Below are 18510 nucleotides of genomic sequence, written 5' to 3' on the forward strand. Positions count from 1 at the left end.
TCCTGCCAGCAGATGGAAAATCTTTTTAGAAATCTTGGGATTTACAAATCCTAGAAGTCTCTCAAAATGGTGGAAATCTCCACATGTATCTTTATTGTCTAAAGACAAGATTGTTTTACAACGTAAGTGAAACACATAGTACCAATCCAGTTTCAGGCAGCTCTTTAAAAAATGAGTTAAATTTCTCCTGTGCTAGAGTATTCTGCAAAAATTTTCATGAAACAATGTCTGCACGGAGAAAGTCAAGTGCTTGGTGACACTGTAAAACCCAAGACATGAAAGTAAAAGTGTCATTTTGAAAGACTGACAGAAAGTCAACATAGAGTTTTGTGACAGAGTTTGTTATGGAGATCTTTCTCTGCTTGGGATAACAGAACATCCATATTCTGAATAAATTCATGTGAATGCTGCACTTTTGTGTGTGACCACATAATAGGCATATATGCAAATAAATAAATAAAATATGTATAAATTAAATTACATGTATCTTTTGCTAGCTTGACCTAAATACCTGCATATACTGGTCTTAATCTTCAAATGCATTAAACTCTCTTATATTAGAAGTTCTAGAGTTTTTATATTAAGTTTTCTCATATATCAGGTAATGATTTGTTCTGTGATGTGTTAGGTATGGTTTTAAGGGCCATATTGCTCACAATCAGAAGTAGTATTTTCAGTTAGCTGAATGAAGTTCTGGTGTTAAAAAACCGTGAACTAACTACAGTTACTCATTCAAAAATCAGAAAGTTGGGGGATTTTTTAATGTTACCATAATTCAGGTTGCAAGATGACAACTTTCCAGGTACTTTCATTTCAATTTTTGTTAAACAGAACTGGTATTGGGACACTACATCCGTTTCACAAAATTCTTCCTGTCACAAAGTGTGGTATATGCTATTTATTTATTTGTTTCTAAGACAAAGAAGAAAATAAGGCCTCTTTATTTCTCTGACTTGCTTTCTGAAACGAAAATACATTTATCAACAACTTTAAAATAACTTCAAATGGTAGAAAAATTCATTCCAGGAGGTGAATTTGTCAAATAGAGTCTTGAGTATTACTAAACCCTAAAGGTGAATAGTAAACTATTTTCTGCATTTTCCTGAGTTACAATTTTTTCCTAAGATTCCTAGGTCTTGCCACACTGGAGATTGCATCTGTCTTTGTTACTTTCCTCTTCTCTTAGGCAGCTCTAAGAAATAACTGGTTTCATGTAAGTAACAGATCTCCAGGTAGAGAACATTCCTTATGCTGGTCCCAGTAAGGTGCAAATGGAGATTCCAGTCTTGTTACAGTAATATGTACCTGTTTGTATAAAACCAAAAAGATTTTAAAACATGCACCAGTAGTGCTTGAATGAACTATATTAATCTGGAAATCATTACTGGAAAGTAATTAGGCAGTACATGCTCAGGACTTAAAAAAGTTCAGTATAGATGGGAATGCAGTAGATTTTAATATCAATACTAAGAAGAAGTAAGCTTAAGTAATGAATAGAGTTAAAGAAGAGAAGTTTATTCATCTCACAATTCCTTGAAAAGTTTCATTATATCTACTTGTATCTGTGTTAGAAAATGCAGATACACAACTGGTTAATGCCACTACAAACCAAAATGAACTCTTGTTTCAGTATTTGCAGGAAGCAAGTGTATGTTAAGAATTGCTAGTAGAAAAACATTTTAGTTCTACCTTGGTGTTCAATATATGATTTATAAGAAATCCTTTATTGTATAATTATTATAGTTACATGCGCTATGCCGTTTCAGAATTCTTTAAAGATTCATTCTTTACAAATGCTTTATTTTTAACTTTTTTGTTACCAGTAGGTGACACAAAGTTGCATGACATACAAAAACGTAAGCAGTGAGGGGTTGTAGTGCATACTCAGGCTGTGGTGTCTCTGAGCAGACGTGTGACCGCATCAAGCAGTCGGCCAGCGGCACCAAGCGCCGCGTGTTCATCATCGAGACCATGGGCGGCTACTGCGGCTACCTGGCCAACATGGGGGCCCTGGCAGCAGGAGCTGATGCTGCTTACATCTTCGAGGAGCAGTTTGATATCAGAGAGCTCCAGGTATTCAGCACCTTTTTTGCTCATTCTTAAGTAGATCTAAAGCTGTTGTACGTGTGCATCGTAATGTGTGTACTTGAAGTAGATGGCTCATGAAAGAAAGAAGCAGCTGAGGTTGGGCCTTAAATCTGGCTTGCTACGCCAGTTCCTGTGCCATAACATCATAGAAAGGAGTGTGTGGAGGGATAGAATGTAAGAGAATAGGGCAGAAGGCAGTCTCACACCTGAGGAGTTGCAGCTCTACTAATCACCAGAGATTAGGAACAGGCCTGCCCTTAACAGGCCACAGCAGTGTCCAATAAGAAGATGAGGGCTACAAAAGACTGGGTTAGCTGGTTGAAAAGGGAGCTGCAGTTTGTTAGTTGACCATGAGAAATCACTGAGAAGGTTTGGAACTTTTGCAATAAGATGACAACAATTGGTGACCCCAAGTGATTCTGACATGATCCTGTGGTGATTCAGGTAGAGAGAACAGTATGGAGGTGATCCTGTGGTGGTTTGGGAAAAAGGTCTTAAATATTAAGCAATGTGATCCCAAGGTGATTCAGGAAGATGACTGCAGAACTACGAGAAATAAGATGAAAACAGGAGTATAGATACAATTGACACTGTTGACACCCAAGTTCAGGAAAATGACAAAAATAATTGTATTGGCCATTAAGCACTACTAGATTATTTGTTTCATTTTTAGACTTGTAATTGAAATTCAAATTAAATTAACAGACCCTGGGTAGTTTTAAAATAAAGCCAAAAACAGTAGAGAGCAGTATCTTTTCCTTATGGCAGAGTTGTATTTCAAGGCTGTTCAGGACAAGAACTGACCAGTATGTCAGGTTTATTAGATACTGACTCTGTTACCACAGCTATTCAGAGCATGTCTGGAAGTGTTACTAAAATAAAGCCCTCAGGCTTTAAGGATTACGGATTATGGTGTAGTACATACACAAGCTGATATAGAATTTGTCTGCTGTGAGGACTTTTCACTTCTGAGATGGTTAGTGCTAGCTGCAGTCATGGGCAAACACAAAGCTAAAAGGATAGAAATTTCCTGAGAAGCACAGAGATGTGAAATGAATCAAATTTATCCCCATGCTGTTGTTGGCAGGACCAGAAGTAAGGGCAGACTGTAAACTTCAGTGGCAGTTTGTGTATTTTTATGTATATCAAGCTGGATGCTGTACCAGTATAGCATATAAAAACCTCCTTTGATTTAATAAACTCTGTTACTTCTGATATAGAGGAAGATGTTAGTTTTAACCCAAGATGAATTGCCATACACAGCATGTTATCCTGCATCTCCAAAAATCTTGATAATTTCAATTTGCACATAATGCTTTATGTGGAATATTCAACAGAAGTTCTCAGGAAATGTAGATTCATTAAAGTTGTTTCAGATACAGAGTTGTGTATGGATCTTTAAAAATACTTTTGTTTCTAGGCTAATGTGGAACACTTGACTGAAAAAATGAAAACCAGTATCCAGCGTGGTCTAGTGCTGAGGTAAGTAATAGTTGTAATAGATACATCAGATACTGAGCATTCCCAGCCAGGTAGGCTTCTTGGCCACTTGGAATGACACTCCAAGTCTATATTCCTTGATTATTCCTTTAACTTGAGATTTTTAGAAAAGCTGTTGCTCCAAAAGGCAATTCTGGGGCCTGCCTGGAAGTGCAAGTCTAAAACTTCTTTCTATGTAAATATATTTGCTCTGTAATCTACTACTTCATCCTGTTTTCAGTCTGTTTTCTCATTGGGTTTGTCTTTTATTCCAGATTCCTTCTTACTAAAGGTAGTGTGTCACACTATGACCTTAACTGTAAAACCCCTAGAATTTATGAGCCTGTTACATAAAAGTGAGTGTATGTGATCAGATGAAAATGTCCCAGCCAGGATTACTGCTATCAAGAAAAGGGAAAAGACTTGTCATTCAGTAGCTGCAAAGACATCCAGTGCTTTAGAGTAAATTTGCTAACTGTTTGGCCTTAATTGTTACAGAAATGAGAATTGCAATGAGAACTACACAACTGATTTCATTTATCAGCTGTATTCTGAAGAAGGAAAAGGAGTGTTTGACTGTCGAAAAAATGTGTTGGGCCATATGCAGCAGGTAAATACAAGCCTACAGTTACAGACAGCACTAACTTTGTATGCTCAAGGTATATACACTGCATTATTCAAGCATTTGAAACAAGTCTGACTCAAGATTAAGGAAAAAAAAAGTGGATTTTTGTTTGTAGGCAACACAGAAGGATTTGTTAGCCTCAGGTTTTATTGCAAACCCTTTTTAAAAATCTAGGAAAACTGCATTAGATTCTTTGAGAATTTCATTTTTATTCCTCTTCTGTCTATATTAATAAATAATTCCACTTTTTGTCTTATATTTAATTGTAAGACCTTCTTCATAACACAATTATCTGCCCATCCATAACGTCTCTGCCTCTTGAAGAGCAGAGATTTCATTAAGAAAATCTATGCAGATGGGTGTTTTTGTGGAAGAGGCAGAAGTGAGCTACTCCTTTGGCCTGTGTTGTCTGCGTGGCTTTATCTCATTACACACAGCTGGTTGGTGGGCAAAGGGAGTTCCTGATTTGGCTACACTTATCACTGAACTGGAGAAAAATGCACAGTCCCCTCCATTCTTCTAAGTGAGAAATAGTATTGATTCTGTGGGAATTCCACAGGTGCTGAACACAAATTTTAAACACCTTAGACTGACTAATAGGGTGGGGCTTTTGGTTTGTTTTTCTAAGTGGGGGAAATGGAAATAAGAGGTAGAGCAGGCCGTAAGCAGAGATAACTGCTGAAACAAACACCAATCCTGCTTTGATAAGCTAACCCAGAATTCAATTTTTGCACAGGGTGGAGCACCATCACCATTTGATAGAAATTTCGGGACAAAAATTTCAGCAAAAGCTATGCAGTGGATCTCCAAAAAACTGAAGGAAACCTACCGGAAAGGTGCAGAAACGATTGGTGCAGTCTCTTGTTACTGTCTTTGATTGTCTGTCAGTGTGTAAGACTCCTTCACTTTGCAAACATATGACAATTTGTTAGTCAACATACTTCTTCCCATCTTGGTGTTTTTTATTATTCAGTAGTGCCTTTCTGTGCTTCTTGCTGTATGAGCATTTCCACTTGAGTGAGGTCAATAATTCAGATAGCTGCTTCATCATGCTCTTAAAATAGCCAGTGTGATGGAAGGTTTTCATGCATGCAGGAATTGATGTTTGTATAGTTACATTTGTTCTTTTTTGTTTCATGCTGCCTTCATGGGAGACAGAAGGAGGTAATATTTAGTCTTTGAGAATTTTTGTAAAGCACTACTTCCTAAAATCTGATCTAAACCTGGATGCTAAAATTCATTTTGTTGTTTAACTGCACTGTTGTTTCATTGCTAATCACTGAAGTTAAGCTAAAAAGATCTAATCCTATTAAAGCACTAATCTGATGTTATATCAATTTATTAAATAATCAGTAGCTTAAATTAGGCTACTGTAAGTTTTTGTTCAGTTTAATTACCGAGAAGTGGTATTTGCTCTTCTACTTGTAAGAAGGAGGCTGAATTATTTCATTCTTTTTAGGAAAAGTATTTGCCAATACGGATGACTCAGTTTGTTTGCTGGGAATGCGGAGACGCAACCTTGTTTTCCAACCCGTGGCTGAGCTGAAGAGTGAAACAGACTTTGTGTACGTATGCCCTGCCTGGTGTAAACACCTCACCACAGCCTGCCTTGCCCCACTCCAAACAAACACTTCCCACCGCCTTCCTGCTTTTGCCTGAGGCTGAATTCTCCCAGATCTACTTGGATTGTTTGCTTCTCTCTTGCTTTTGTGCTTTTCCTTCATGCTCCTTACACCTGAAAGTCTCATGGTGAAGTCCGGAGCTGCTGGTCTTCTTAAGTAACCTCCATGTGATTGCCTTTGCCTTAATGCCTAGAATTACTTTACTTCTGTTTCAGTTCACTGGGGCAGCATTTTTGTGCCAAATTTGGTATTATGTTTAACACTGCCAGTAAGACCTGTTCATTTCTTTGAGATTCCGTCCCTGATTCTTCTCATTTGTGTCAGTGTTTTACATCCCCCCATGATGGTCAATGCCTGATTCCATTCCTAAGGAAGGTGTTTGCCTCACCCCATGTATTTCACCTCCCTGTTTCCCCCCCAGACACAGGATTCCCAAGGAGCAGTGGTGGCTGAAGCTGCGACCGCTGATGAAGATCCTGGCCAAGTACAAGACCAGCTACGACGTGTCAGACTCAGGCCAGCTGGAACACGTGGCCATGCTCCCAAAGGAAGCCGAGACTGGAGCCATCTAAACACACCACATTTAGATTGTTGTCATAGATGCACATTGTGAGTAACAATGCTTTAGAATCGTTAAAGCTTTGTTTTGTAACATTTAAATTATTGTTCCAGCACTTTATGTGAAACAAGACGTTCAGCTGTCACACAGATTTTGTCCTGTTTGTGTGTTATATTTGAAACAAACCCTTGCATCTAATGGAAAACACCAGTACTGATACTGCCCTTTAACAAGCAAGTGCAACACCCACCGTTCTATGCACTCCGTAAGTTACTCATCTACTGCACTTTGTTTCAGAGTACTTACACCCAAAAATAAGTGTAGATGGCTAGTTCTTGTGTTGAGTTACAGGATGTGCTTAATGTTTCTGAAATGAAATAAAATACTGTTGCAAACATTACATGTGTGTGCACTTGCTTTTGAACAGCTGGGAGAATAATACTTGAAGGATTCTCTATAGACTCCAGTGAAGGAAAAAGAAACTCCCCTTTTCATTCCTCAGCTCTGCAGGAAGTAGTCACACCCCAGAGCAAGTGTTTTTTCATTGCTACTTCAGGATCAGGCTAGGAGTTGGAATAATTTCCCCTTGTACAGGAAAGATAAAACTAGTTCTTGGGGCTGGGAGTGGGGAAGAACAGCTTCAGCAAGGTGAGATTCATAAGGGTGTAACCTGGCCCTTGCTTCATGTTCCCCTTTTCTCAGAGCTTCTTTAAGATTAACACCCCCAATACTGATCAGAGAGGGTAATGAGGCTGAAAAACAGGCAAAAATGTTTTCTCATGCTAGTTTATGTTAACTGCACCTTGACAACAAAGTAAATAGTAAATCATGGCATATCAAAATCTGACTGAATGTTGCCCAAACTGTCAAGCTAAACTGAATTTTATACAAAACAGACTCCCCTGATTGATTAGGGATTTTCCCACTGCACTGCACACTCAGCTTGGTGGAATGTACTGTCACAGACTGCTCACGGTGGAGGTGGCTTATGCAAAGGCAGCTGGAATTACCACACCACAGAATGAAATCTGTCAGTATGAGAGACAGCTCTTTATATACCCAACACAAACATAATTTCAAACAAAACACCATTTAAAACTAGAGTTTTACATATACAAAAATATTCCATTTATATAGTATTCATATGTGACTGGAAGAGTGAGGCTTCAGTAAAAGATTAAGGTCTGTCTTTGCCATGCAGAGCATGTAATTCTTGCTCTCAAATACTGTATGGTTAGAAAATTTTTCACATTGTTATTCTGAGAAGGGGAGCTTCTAACTGGTTTGTTGAACACTGTTAAAAATCAGCAATGAATATTTCAGTTGGACCATAGCACTGGTAAAAGTTACTAAAAACCCCTAATGTTGTAGTGCTGAACACCCAGAGAAAAGCCAAAGTCATCGTTTGACCCATGAGGGATCTTTGGTGATATCTGCATTTTCTGGGCCAAGTACAGCTTGACCACGAGTGCTCTTCCCAGCTGCAAGGTACCTGGAAATAAAAAAAACCAACATAAACAAGTGACAAACTGCTACATTTGGTTAACCACAGCTCTGCTGTGAAAGTTAAAAATACTCCCATCTCAGGAAGAGTGTCCTTTGCTGCATACAACTTGAGTTGTGCCTACTCATCACAACAGTCTCTCCTTAACCCTGTACTTGGCTGTAGTGGAATTCTTACACCTACAGTGGAATTCAGAAAGTACACACAAAATGCTACAAGTGAAGTAGAACCAGCTCATATAGTGCACTCATACCGACTCAGGCAGTCTACCCAGACAGTTCCTGGGCCTTTCAAAAGTAAATCAAACCCAATCTCCCACAAACTCAGAGTGTAGGAGGGAATTACATCTGCTAAACGTGCAATAAACAGGATATAATTAACATATCCTTTTCTAGGTTACAGAAGAAAATAGTGAAAGTATGAAAGAAAATAGTATGAAAGACCAAGGGAAGAAAATCAGTAACTTAAATATGACAACTGAGCAGAGGCTTACTTGTTTGATACATCAACCAAGTTATCACTGTTGACAGCAAAAAGTTGTTCTCTGTGCGACTGCTTCATTTCATCGGAAATGCCATACAGGAAACGACCCATTCCTAGGGAAAAGAAAACAAAACCACTCACTGCTCTGGTGCACTGGAATCTGTCACAGCCCGTGCAGGAACGAGAGCAAACTACAACAGGAATGTGTATTCAAAAGGAATAGGGACTTCCATTAAACCATCATGCTGAGAGAATATCCAACTGAATCAAGCACAGTGTGTTAAAATCAGGGTGAGGTAGTAAGTTTCCTATTTAGGAAAAAAGCAATTCTATTTTGGCAAATGATTTAGTTTGTCAAAAATCTGAATGTAACAGTGGTCCAGGAAACTTAAACATAATTCATTATGAAGAGAGTCAGTTCTAACAACTTTTAAAACAATCTACATTTCATACATTTCATGCTTTAGAACTATTTTATTTCCAATCAGTTGTGATGTATCTGCAATGTGAAGGTTTGCTCACAGTTTTGTACTACACAGAAATCTGCACACAAATGCTTTAATGTTTTGTTGGCGTATTTGCCCACAGCATTTTAATTGCTCCTTGAACAACCAGAGAACTCCAAAATAATCACAGAAAAGCTTTTTGCCAGGCAAATAACCGTAGGGAAATAAAGGTAGCTGGAAGGATTTGAGTCAGCTTAGTCCAACCTCCTGCCCAAGGCAGGACTGACTTCCCAGCCAGGTAAGGTTTTCACATCCATCTGCAGTGCCCAGTGACTCAAGAGCATGAAGGGACAGGCATTCCTTGCACCAGTTCCCAGGCCTCTGGAACAGAGCTCTCCTGTTCAGGGCTCTGTTAAGATCTGTGTTCAAATGCCAAAGAATGTTCATCATCCCTGGCTGACACCAACACCCAACGTGCAGGCACTGCACTCATGTGCACCTCACACCCATTGCTTTTTAACTGCCCAGACCAAAACCAGATCCTGACAGGTAAAAGCTTAATTTGAAGTGGTCTTTTAAAAAGTTGGTGCTAATACAAGCACATTTTAAAATAATGCTGCTCTTAACCCTGTAATTCCTTTGTGTACGGGAAGGAAATGTGTCTTAACTGGGAAAGTTTTGGACTCAAATTCAGCTAGAGAACGAGGGAGGGAAGTGAGCACAGCAAAGCTACATGTCAGTAAAAGATACTACCAATGCATCATGAATGTGCAGATCTGCAGAGAAGCTGAAAACACCCTCCACCCCAGCAGACAGACTTCTGTGCTCTAAATTCAGAGAACATATGCACAAAGGGCTAGTGACATTCACAGTCAGTATGCCGGCTTGAGTCAGGAAGGTAATCCCTCAGCTCTTTTTGCATCAGAGGACCAGTATTTCTTTTCATTTGTCTGCATATAAAGCTCTCCAAACCTAAAATAATTTCCTCAATCTACCTCCATGTGACACAGAGGAGCAGTAACACAAAACTTCAGCAGATCCTGAGTGGATGAGATGTTTCTGAAAAGGAGCAACAGGAAGCAGCAGATTCATCTAAACTGCCATTATCTCTCATCTTCCAAACACGAATTTTAGCATCTAACACAGTTTAGCAAACTATTTTCTTCCCCTTAAACCAAAACTAAAAAGCAAATAAACACTGACAGGCCTGGGAGGATGATGAGAATGTACCTTTGTCTGAAGGAGCTATTGGTGCATCCACAGCAGCAAACACTGCTAGTTTAGCTTCATCAATATCTTGCTGGGTGAATTCTCCAGATTTGGCCCATTCGACTGCTTTTTCAAATGTTTTCAAGGTGGCTAATGAATTTGGGTCTCTTAGAAGAAAAAGAAAACACAAAAATCGATTACTTCAGTCTTAAAAAATGAAAAACCAAATTTCCTTTATTCTCACTTCATTCATAATTTACTATGCATCAAACATGGGGAAAAACAAATTATAAACTTCATTATAAACTTCATAAACAAAAAGAGTTTCTGGGGTTTGGTTCTGCATTTCTTATCCAGAAGAAAAATATTGTTACAAACCAAGCAGATTTAGAATTTTAGATACAGAGGTACAGAAATTCACCTGCCTAAAAGTAGTTCCAAGGTGTTGCAGAGAGAAGTGGTGTAATAGAAGCAGGTCAGGTAAGCCAGTGCTATTCACAGTGGGCTCACAAAGCACCACTGCCACTACTGCCCACACCAGGAATATTTATGATATGCCCTATCTTCTCTCAGCTGCTTTTCTTGCCACACCTGTTTTTACTCTCTGTAAAACAGGTGCCACAGGTTAGCTACTACTGGCAAGTTGAGGACTGCTGCCAGGACAAGTCCTACCATGCTGAGACTTCACAGAAAGGCCAGACTGCTCAAAGCTCAGTGAGGAACCCTGACCAAGCACTGGTCCAGCCTGCCTGTGGGCTAGGAAAACAACAGAAGCCAGGACTCCAGCCACACAACACTGCTGGGGGGGATTACAACTATAATATGTCCAGTTGAAATTTCATCAGAAAGTGCCTTGGCAGGCTAAATACAGGGTAACTGTTCTGGACTGGAAAAAGAGAAGAATAGAAAAGAAAGAGCAAGCAGTTCTAGCTTATCACCAGCAATGCCTTCTGCTGAATCTCTGATGATTTCAGCCACTTGTTTTAAGGAAGTTGCATATTTTCAACTCAGGACCTTAGGGAACACCACCATTCTACTTCATGGTCTCAAATTTAGAGTAATCTTAAATTCCCTTTTTTAGGGCCTCCTTAACCCAGAAATAAACAAGTGCAAGCCAGTTATACATAAATCTGAGATAGTAAACACCGAAGTGCAGAGGTGCAGCAGTGGTTGCTACTAGCAGAGATAAAGTAAGCTTTCCCAAGGATACAAACAAGATAAAGCAAGGATGGTTTTATTAGGCAATCTAACTTCATCAGCACTGAATCACTCAATTTCATCCTTAGTATTTCAGTTCTTGAAAGACTGTTACAAGGAAGTCACAAATAAGACAGCAAAATGCAGTCAGTGGTCCCCTCAGCCATCAAGAGGAAAGAAATGCACTGTTACCTGTAGGAGTAGAATGTGAATATTCCATTTTGACTAAGTTTAGCACCTCCACCATAAGCCCCTCCTTTCTCTCTGATTTCTGTATGTAGGAATTTAGCTGTCATCAGCCGTGCCAGAATTCGAAGGCTGAAATGAGAGAAACAGAAGCAGTGAAGATGTGAACTGAGCAACAGTGATGGTCTCAACTGCCTCTGAAGTTCACCCAGATCCCCATCTGCAATGCACTGCTGCTTCAGTTTCAACAGCAATACTCACTATTTAGTAATAGCTGAATAATGTCACATCACTGTAAGAGGGGCACTGAACTTTGTTACATGCAACAGGACCATCAGCTCAGGACATGTCCAAGTAGGTGGGGCTGTTTATTCCAAGGCAGGGGACAGCAGCCCCTCATTACTGAATCCCAGCATTTACAGGGCTGCTCTGAGCCCAGCCATGCAACAGCTACTTCACAAAGATTTTGTGACAAATGCACTGCAAATGATTTTCTATCAACACTCCATTATCTGCAGTCAGCCCAACACTTTCATTTTGCTTTGTGCTGTGCAGTGCACTGAGAGCTCCCTGATGTTCTGCTCCCCACCTGGCATAGTCTGCAGCCGTGTAGGGAACAGTTCGAATGCATTCCCCGATATAGTTCACTGGGAAGGGAAGTACAAAATGGGTCTTCATCTGGCATGGCTTGAAAGTAGGATCCTAGGAGGAGAACACATTATTGTCACAGCAGCACAGACAATTTACCCATCTGAGAACTCTCACTTTTTTGAGAACTAGGAAATTCTGCCAAACATACACACAAATAAATGCTAAAGCTGCCACTTATCCTACCCTGCAACCAGTGACATTTTCCTTGTGCCTGTATCAGCAATCCAGTATAAAGAACTGCCTTGGAAAGCTAAAGGAGAGGGATACCATACATCAGCTACCCATCCTTTGCACTCCTCCCTCAGTTGTGCAGATTCTGAATCACTACCCAGGAGTTTGGATTTAGCCACAGATTTACTTTGACTGAAATGTGTTTGTAACTCTCTACTTGTGTCACACATGTACATGTCACCACATCAAATCCCAACCCATCCATTCTAGACATTGGAAACAGTGCCAGGAACTGTGTACCCACAAAAAAAGTAAGCTATTTATGACAGCAGCTGTAGTATAAACTCCTGCTCAAATATCCCCTGCAACAGACTCGATTCTTCCTTACAACCTCACTTCCAAACTTCCCTTCATGTCTCTGGGCCTTGGCAGAGCTTGCTCCTTTGCCTCTCTGACACATTCATCTGCTTGTGTGCACAAGCAGATCATTACACACCTCCAGTGCCACTATTTCAGAACTCCCCATCCTTTCTTAAATTCAGAAACCCCATTCCCAGACCCTCATACACCTCTGGCTGGGCCAAGCAGAGCAGTGCATTTGCAGCACTGGGCTGAGCCCTCTCTGCCCCTCTCTTCTAAAAGGAGAGTTCAGGGTATGCTCTTCATCCCTGTACCCAAATACAGATCTTCATTTTCACCTAATTTTCCACTAATCCTCTTCTGTGGCAGCATTTAGGGAGGAGACCAAGGAAAAGAAGGGACAATTGGAAGTGATTGAGTTTGATGGTTAGTTATGGAACTGAAGGGCATGAATTATGTTTCAGTGCTTTTGCAACAGTTTAAGATGGACTATTACCATCAGTAACAGCCCAATATTCCTCACCAATAATGTACTTACATTAACTAATTTCCTTGTGATCTGCACACCAGTACCCATTTCACTTCCCACAGGTTTCGTTTCTGAAGATTTCTACAAGAGAGCCAGTTCTCATATTAAAAGATGATTTAACAATTCAGACCAAGACTACTACAAATGCAACCCCTTCCACTCAAATCTCTCTAAGGCAATTATCAAACCATGTCTTCATAAACATAAGCAAGGTACTTGATTTTATACTCTTTATATTTCCTAAACAAATGCCAAATTATTTTCTTCCAAGGGTCATCTGGCACTGAGAGACACCAAGACCCACATTAAATGAGGCCCATAAAGTTACAAACTATCATTTCACTCATGGGTAAGGAACTGGGAGCTTATTCCAGTTTCATCAGAAATTAAGAGAGATCTGCATAGTGACAGAGCAGATCCTTTGTCAACTCCACTGAATCTAGCATATTTTGTGCCAAATGTCCTGAACACCCTGAAAACAAAACAAACTGACATACAACTGAGGAACTGCACATCATGCCCTATTTGCTTTTGGCCACCATTTCAAGTAAAGCTCAGCTAAAAGTTTTATGCAACAAGGAAAAGAAGAAATTCTTTTTCCACATCCCACACTGAAGCAGTAACCCCAGGGTAAGGCTTAGCAGCTGATCTCCTGCACCTCTATTGTCCACTGTGCTGCAGTGAAGAGACTCCATGGCAAAACAGAGCAGCTGATCACAGAGATGCCTGCCAGATTTCTTCAGACATGGACACAACATCTGACCTCAAACTTTTCTGACTGCATAATGGTACTGACATGATCAAGTCAAGTGTCTTTGATGCCCTAATGACAAATGACATTTTCTCACCTCAATCACATGTGGACGAACAGGTTTTCTCTCTTTTTTACTTCTGGCTATGCCCTTTAGAAATTTCTCTACTTCTTTAGATGCTTCTGGTATCTGCTGAGGTGCTGCATTCACAGAACATCTGTCAAAAATACATATCAAATTTTTAAGTATGGTTTTATGTTTTCAGAGAGTCTTTTATAATTTGTACCACTTTGACTTTCTAAACATTTTCTATTAAATCATCAGAATTTTACATCAGTGATCTCAGGTAATCATTAACAGAGAGAGAGGCAAAATACTCAATCTAGCACCTGATGTGGAAAAAAAAATTACAATCCAATTGCTGTTCTTTTGCTCATCCTAGAACACTTTCAGACCAAAAGTTGAGCAGTAGCTGTCAAACCACTTCTGTTGCACAAGACAGGACTAGCTCAGTTTTGCAAACAGAAAGGTCTCTGAAGGAAAACAATGCCCTCTGTAGCCTCTCTTTACAGGCAGGCCTAACATGGTTTTGAACACTACAGATATTTACATAACTTCATTTATCATTTCATGCTTTAAAAAACAAAACTTTGCAACTTATGTCAATTCAAACAGATCCATTTTGGGAACTAATGCATCTGACATTAAACTCCTTAATGTGCTCTCTTTACCTTTTCCAATATATACATAAAGCAAGTTTCAGAATATCACTGCTTTCCTTCTAGGAGTGAAACAAAAATCCAAACCAAACTATATTTAACTGTTACAAAACAATACAACAGTACTTGTCCAATGGGCACCTTGAAAGGAAAAACAAAAGGCACATTTTTGACTGTTTCTGTAAAATCACACAGGTCACTTACAAGCTTTGGGTACAACTGTTACCTACAAAATTTGCTGCAAGTTTCTCAAACCATTTAAAAACTGAACAAAATGAGCTACCATAGTACCATAGCTCCTGCTCTGTAAGCAAGGGGGATGTAAATTAACATTTCTGTAGTTTTTCCACAGACATCCCACTTTATAAAACCCCAGTACACCATGATGAGCACTGAGAAAAGCATATTCACAGGCCATGGCCTCTCTTTAACAAAATTCTCCTTTCTTTTTAGCTCACCTGATGTTGTCACTGTTTAATAAATACTTCTTAATGCGTGGCAGTTTGCGCAGTACTGGTTTAATATCAGGCATTTCTGCTATTCTCTTCATCAACTTCACCTGGGCAGCAGAAAGACCACAGATTAAATCCACAGGAAGAATTAACACAAACCAGCCTGTAACTCCACAGTCAAGGATTTGGGCCTTGCTGAAGGGCATCATTAACTTCTCACCTGATCCATCCCACTGAACATTTCCTGCAGCTCTCCAGAAGGTGTAAGGTTTTTGCTGGCTCTAATAGAGGCATACAAATGCCCACAATCTGGAATGCCATTTGACAGCTCCTGGGCAGTCTTCTTAACCAGCACTCTGAAATGTTCTTCCTCCTCGAATCTTGGGCTGAAAAAGAATACAAGCAGGTCTCATGCAAAAGGACACCAATGAAATTTATTTTACTGAATCATTCATCATCCCAAATTCAACAAAGTGCATTTAAACTGTTGGTTGTCCATTTAATCCACTATATAGTCATGCTTTTGATGCAATATGTAAATTTAGAAAGACAGAGATAGAATTATGAAAATAAATCCCAAACTAAGATCTCTAAGAGAAGAATGGTTGGGGGAAGAGTGAAAAAGAGAATCCCAAAACACATGCAAACCCACAAACAAACAAAACCCAATGTACTGTACTTGTTAAATATTTCACTCCATAAATTCATCATGTCTGGCAGATTTCTATCCAAGCACAGAGATGAAAAGAGCACACCCTGAAGGAAAAAAATAAAACACAAAAAACCCTTCACACAAGACAACCACAGCAATGGCCCAAGAAATGCACAGTAACACTTCATGGATGTGATACAATGATGCCAACCTAATGCTACACATTACAAAATCACTCTAATGCAGGCTGTGCTGCGGAAATGAGAGGAGACCGGAAATGTGATTGCTCTTCTCACAAAGCAAGCCTGGTAATTCCTCAATTTCTTCTTCTCAACACCAAGCAGCAGTTCAGACACAAAATTCTGTGCTTTTTCCCATAAAGTGCAAGTTCTGTTCTGGGGTGCATCCTTCTCCAAGGGAATTCCCTCAATTTAACTCCAGGATCCACACAGAGCAGACCCCCAGGAAATTTGCAAAAATCCCAAGAAATACTGCAGAACTGTTATGCCCAATAGACAGATCTAATAATGCTGCCAAGAGTGACATAACACATTAGCAGCAAACTCTTTGTGTAACACCACACCTTTCTGTTCCCTCCTCTGCTCCCAAAATATTTTGGAACACTCAAAAATATGGTGACAGATGCTAGTGAAGCGCTGCCCTAGACACAACACCCACATCATGCACTCCCCTTAACACAGAACACTAAATTACTGTAATTATCTAATTTACATCTTACAAGACTTTCACTGCACATTATTCTGACCCTTTGCCTGGAAGCCCTGACTGACCCTTAACTACAGAACTGTCACTGCAAGTGTAACATCTGCAAAGTTGTGATTCATTTACCTGTTCATAGACATCCAGGTGTGAATCATCTGGAATGATATGTGGGCTGACAGACATACCACCTGTTTTCAGTTCTATTTTCTGGGCTTGTTCCCTGTAATCAAGGGCTCCACATCCCATCCTGTGAAAAACAAGAGATTTGTTTCCCTCTTCAGAGTATGCCAAAACCAAAATCCATGTAGCATTAGTAAATCAGTCTGTTTAGGACAATACTTATTTAGCTAAACAATTTGGGGCATTATCAAGAAAACATAATACTTCATGTCTTATAAAAGCTTCCTACCAAGCTTTTCAATTAAAGCATCCTGCTAATTTAAAATGCTGTATTAAAAAGCATGCTTTATGTGCAGGCTTGCTACCAATATCCTTAAGAACTATATTTAATAACGTAAGTTGTTCACATCAATAAAAACATATTTCTCCCAGCCCAGGTCATTTGTTCTGCTCTGTGCTCCTCTTTCCCCTGTGATGGGGTCATTCTTTCTGTCCCCACATGGCAAAATTGCACCAGAAGTCTATTCAAGCAAAAGCTTTAAACTCTGCTAGGCTATTTCTCATTTATAGAAATTTTTCAATCTGTTAAGGGAACACTTGTGTTGACACTGGGCAAAAAGGGAATGCAGAGACTGGTGGAGAAGGGGAAACAATTTAGCAACACTGGGGAATAGAGAAGACTTTTTTCTGCAGAAACCAACTTATCAGCCTTTCCCTTTTATAGTACAAACAGATGCTGGAGTTATTAAAGTCAGTATTAGTATTTTGACAAGCTGTATTACAGCCTTTTCCTTCAGCTTCTAGGAAAGCAAAGCTCTCACCTGGTAATGACATTGCAGAAGAGTGGCACGTATGGCTTGAGCTCCTCAGGAAGCGTGTTCAGGCTGGAAACAGCTCGGAAATAAACCACCCCATTGGTTGGCTGAGCACAGTACTGGACAGGAATGTCATCAGCTAGGGATAATAAAACAAAAGCAAAAATAACCAACAGCTTCCTACTACAAACACACAAAAGTAAAATGAGTTCCTACAAGAACATCCCATTAAGAATAATTTTCTGTTGGTGTTTCAGAGCCACTTCTTGTTTAAATTTTGCACGTTATACTGAAAACTGGACCAAAGGGGTTTTTCTGTTTCTATCCATAGTAAGGTAATGAACACCAGGACAATTTGAAAAGAGAATTCTTCTAACAGAGGCCATATTTTAGAAATAACAATCAAGTAAATAGTAACTTATTCCTGAACAAGTCAAAAATTTTTTCTTCCTTATTTTTGCCCTCATCCATTCAAAAAAAATTGAGGAAAGCAGCTTCTTGTACTGTACATTCTTCCTAAACCAGGTCATTAGAATTTTCCCAAAACCAGGTCAATTTTGCATCAAAATTAAACAGTCTTGACACTTGTTGATAATTTTTGAAGAAAAAAGTCTGTTAGAAATATACTAAAGAACAGTATTTACCTGCAAAATTTTGACAGAACTGTAACAAAATTCAGAACTACCAACTCCTAGCAGTCCCTAGGGAAACCACTAGTAAAGCAGAGAAAAACCTGCACTGAAGTTATGAGGAATTACAGTAACATTTTTTTTCTGTGGATCCTCTATGTTGTATTCTGTAAAAAACAGGCACAGGGAGGGACTGCAGTAAGGAAGGCTTGCTGCCCGAGCTGCCAAGATTCTGCAGCCTGGGTAAGCTTTTGGAAAGTGAGGAGATTGCTCAAGAGCACTGAATGTGCTGGCCAGAGGCTGCTCTGAGTGCAGGGCAAGGTGGGAGCATGCCTGCAGCAGGGAGGTGCCAGCAGGAGCCCCTGCCAGCCCTGGGAAGGCCAGGAGGCTGCTCCATGTCCAGGCTGCCCCTCAGAGGGGATGGCTCTGCAGATCCACTGCCATGTCTGCCAGAGGTGCTGGGCTGGAGTGGAGGAAAAGAGCACAACTATGGGCCACAAAGCCAGTCCATGTGCTGGGCAAGGGGCCACAGCTGGCCA

The 18510-nt window shown here is 39.9% G+C and overlaps 2 protein-coding genes across 4 annotated transcripts in view; one reads left to right on the plus strand and one right to left on the minus strand.

The window, feature by feature from the left end:
• The window catches only part of PFKP (phosphofructokinase, platelet), a 42807-nt gene extending 36034 nt beyond the window's left edge, over positions 1–6773 (plus strand). For all 3 annotated transcript variants that reach the window (XM_074556240.1, XM_005480394.4, XM_005480393.2), the window contains 6 exons: positions 1909–2073; positions 3509–3570; positions 4066–4177; positions 4929–5028; positions 5652–5757; positions 6236–6773. In XM_074556240.1, coding sequence (XP_074412341.1) covers positions 1909–2073; positions 3509–3570; positions 4066–4177; positions 4929–5028; positions 5652–5757; positions 6236–6386 — 696 coding nt within the window. In that variant the 3' untranslated portion in view covers positions 6387–6773. The remainder of the gene's footprint in view (positions 1–1908; positions 2074–3508; positions 3571–4065; positions 4178–4928; positions 5029–5651; positions 5758–6235) is intronic.
• Positions 6774–7402: 629 nt separating this feature from the next.
• Positions 7403–18510, minus strand: part of PITRM1 (pitrilysin metallopeptidase 1) — a 29601-nt gene continuing 18493 nt past the window's right edge. The window contains exons 16-27 of the mRNA XM_005480390.4: positions 17349–17481; positions 16534–16654; positions 15712–15788; positions 15253–15418; positions 15039–15139; positions 13958–14078; positions 13119–13190; positions 11988–12100; positions 11405–11530; positions 10037–10182; positions 8371–8473; positions 7403–7865 (exon numbers count right to left, since the gene is read on the minus strand). Coding sequence (XP_005480447.2) covers positions 7772–7865; positions 8371–8473; positions 10037–10182; positions 11405–11530; positions 11988–12100; positions 13119–13190; positions 13958–14078; positions 15039–15139; positions 15253–15418; positions 15712–15788; positions 16534–16654; positions 17349–17481 — 1373 coding nt within the window. The 3' untranslated portion in view covers positions 7403–7771. The remainder of the gene's footprint in view (positions 7866–8370; positions 8474–10036; positions 10183–11404; positions 11531–11987; positions 12101–13118; positions 13191–13957; positions 14079–15038; positions 15140–15252; positions 15419–15711; positions 15789–16533; positions 16655–17348; positions 17482–18510) is intronic.

The sequence above is a fragment of the Zonotrichia albicollis genome, chromosome 1 (assembly GCF_047830755.1).
Source record: "Zonotrichia albicollis isolate bZonAlb1 chromosome 1, bZonAlb1.hap1, whole genome shotgun sequence".
In the NCBI taxonomy this organism is placed as follows: Eukaryota; Metazoa; Chordata; class Aves; order Passeriformes; family Passerellidae; genus Zonotrichia; species Zonotrichia albicollis.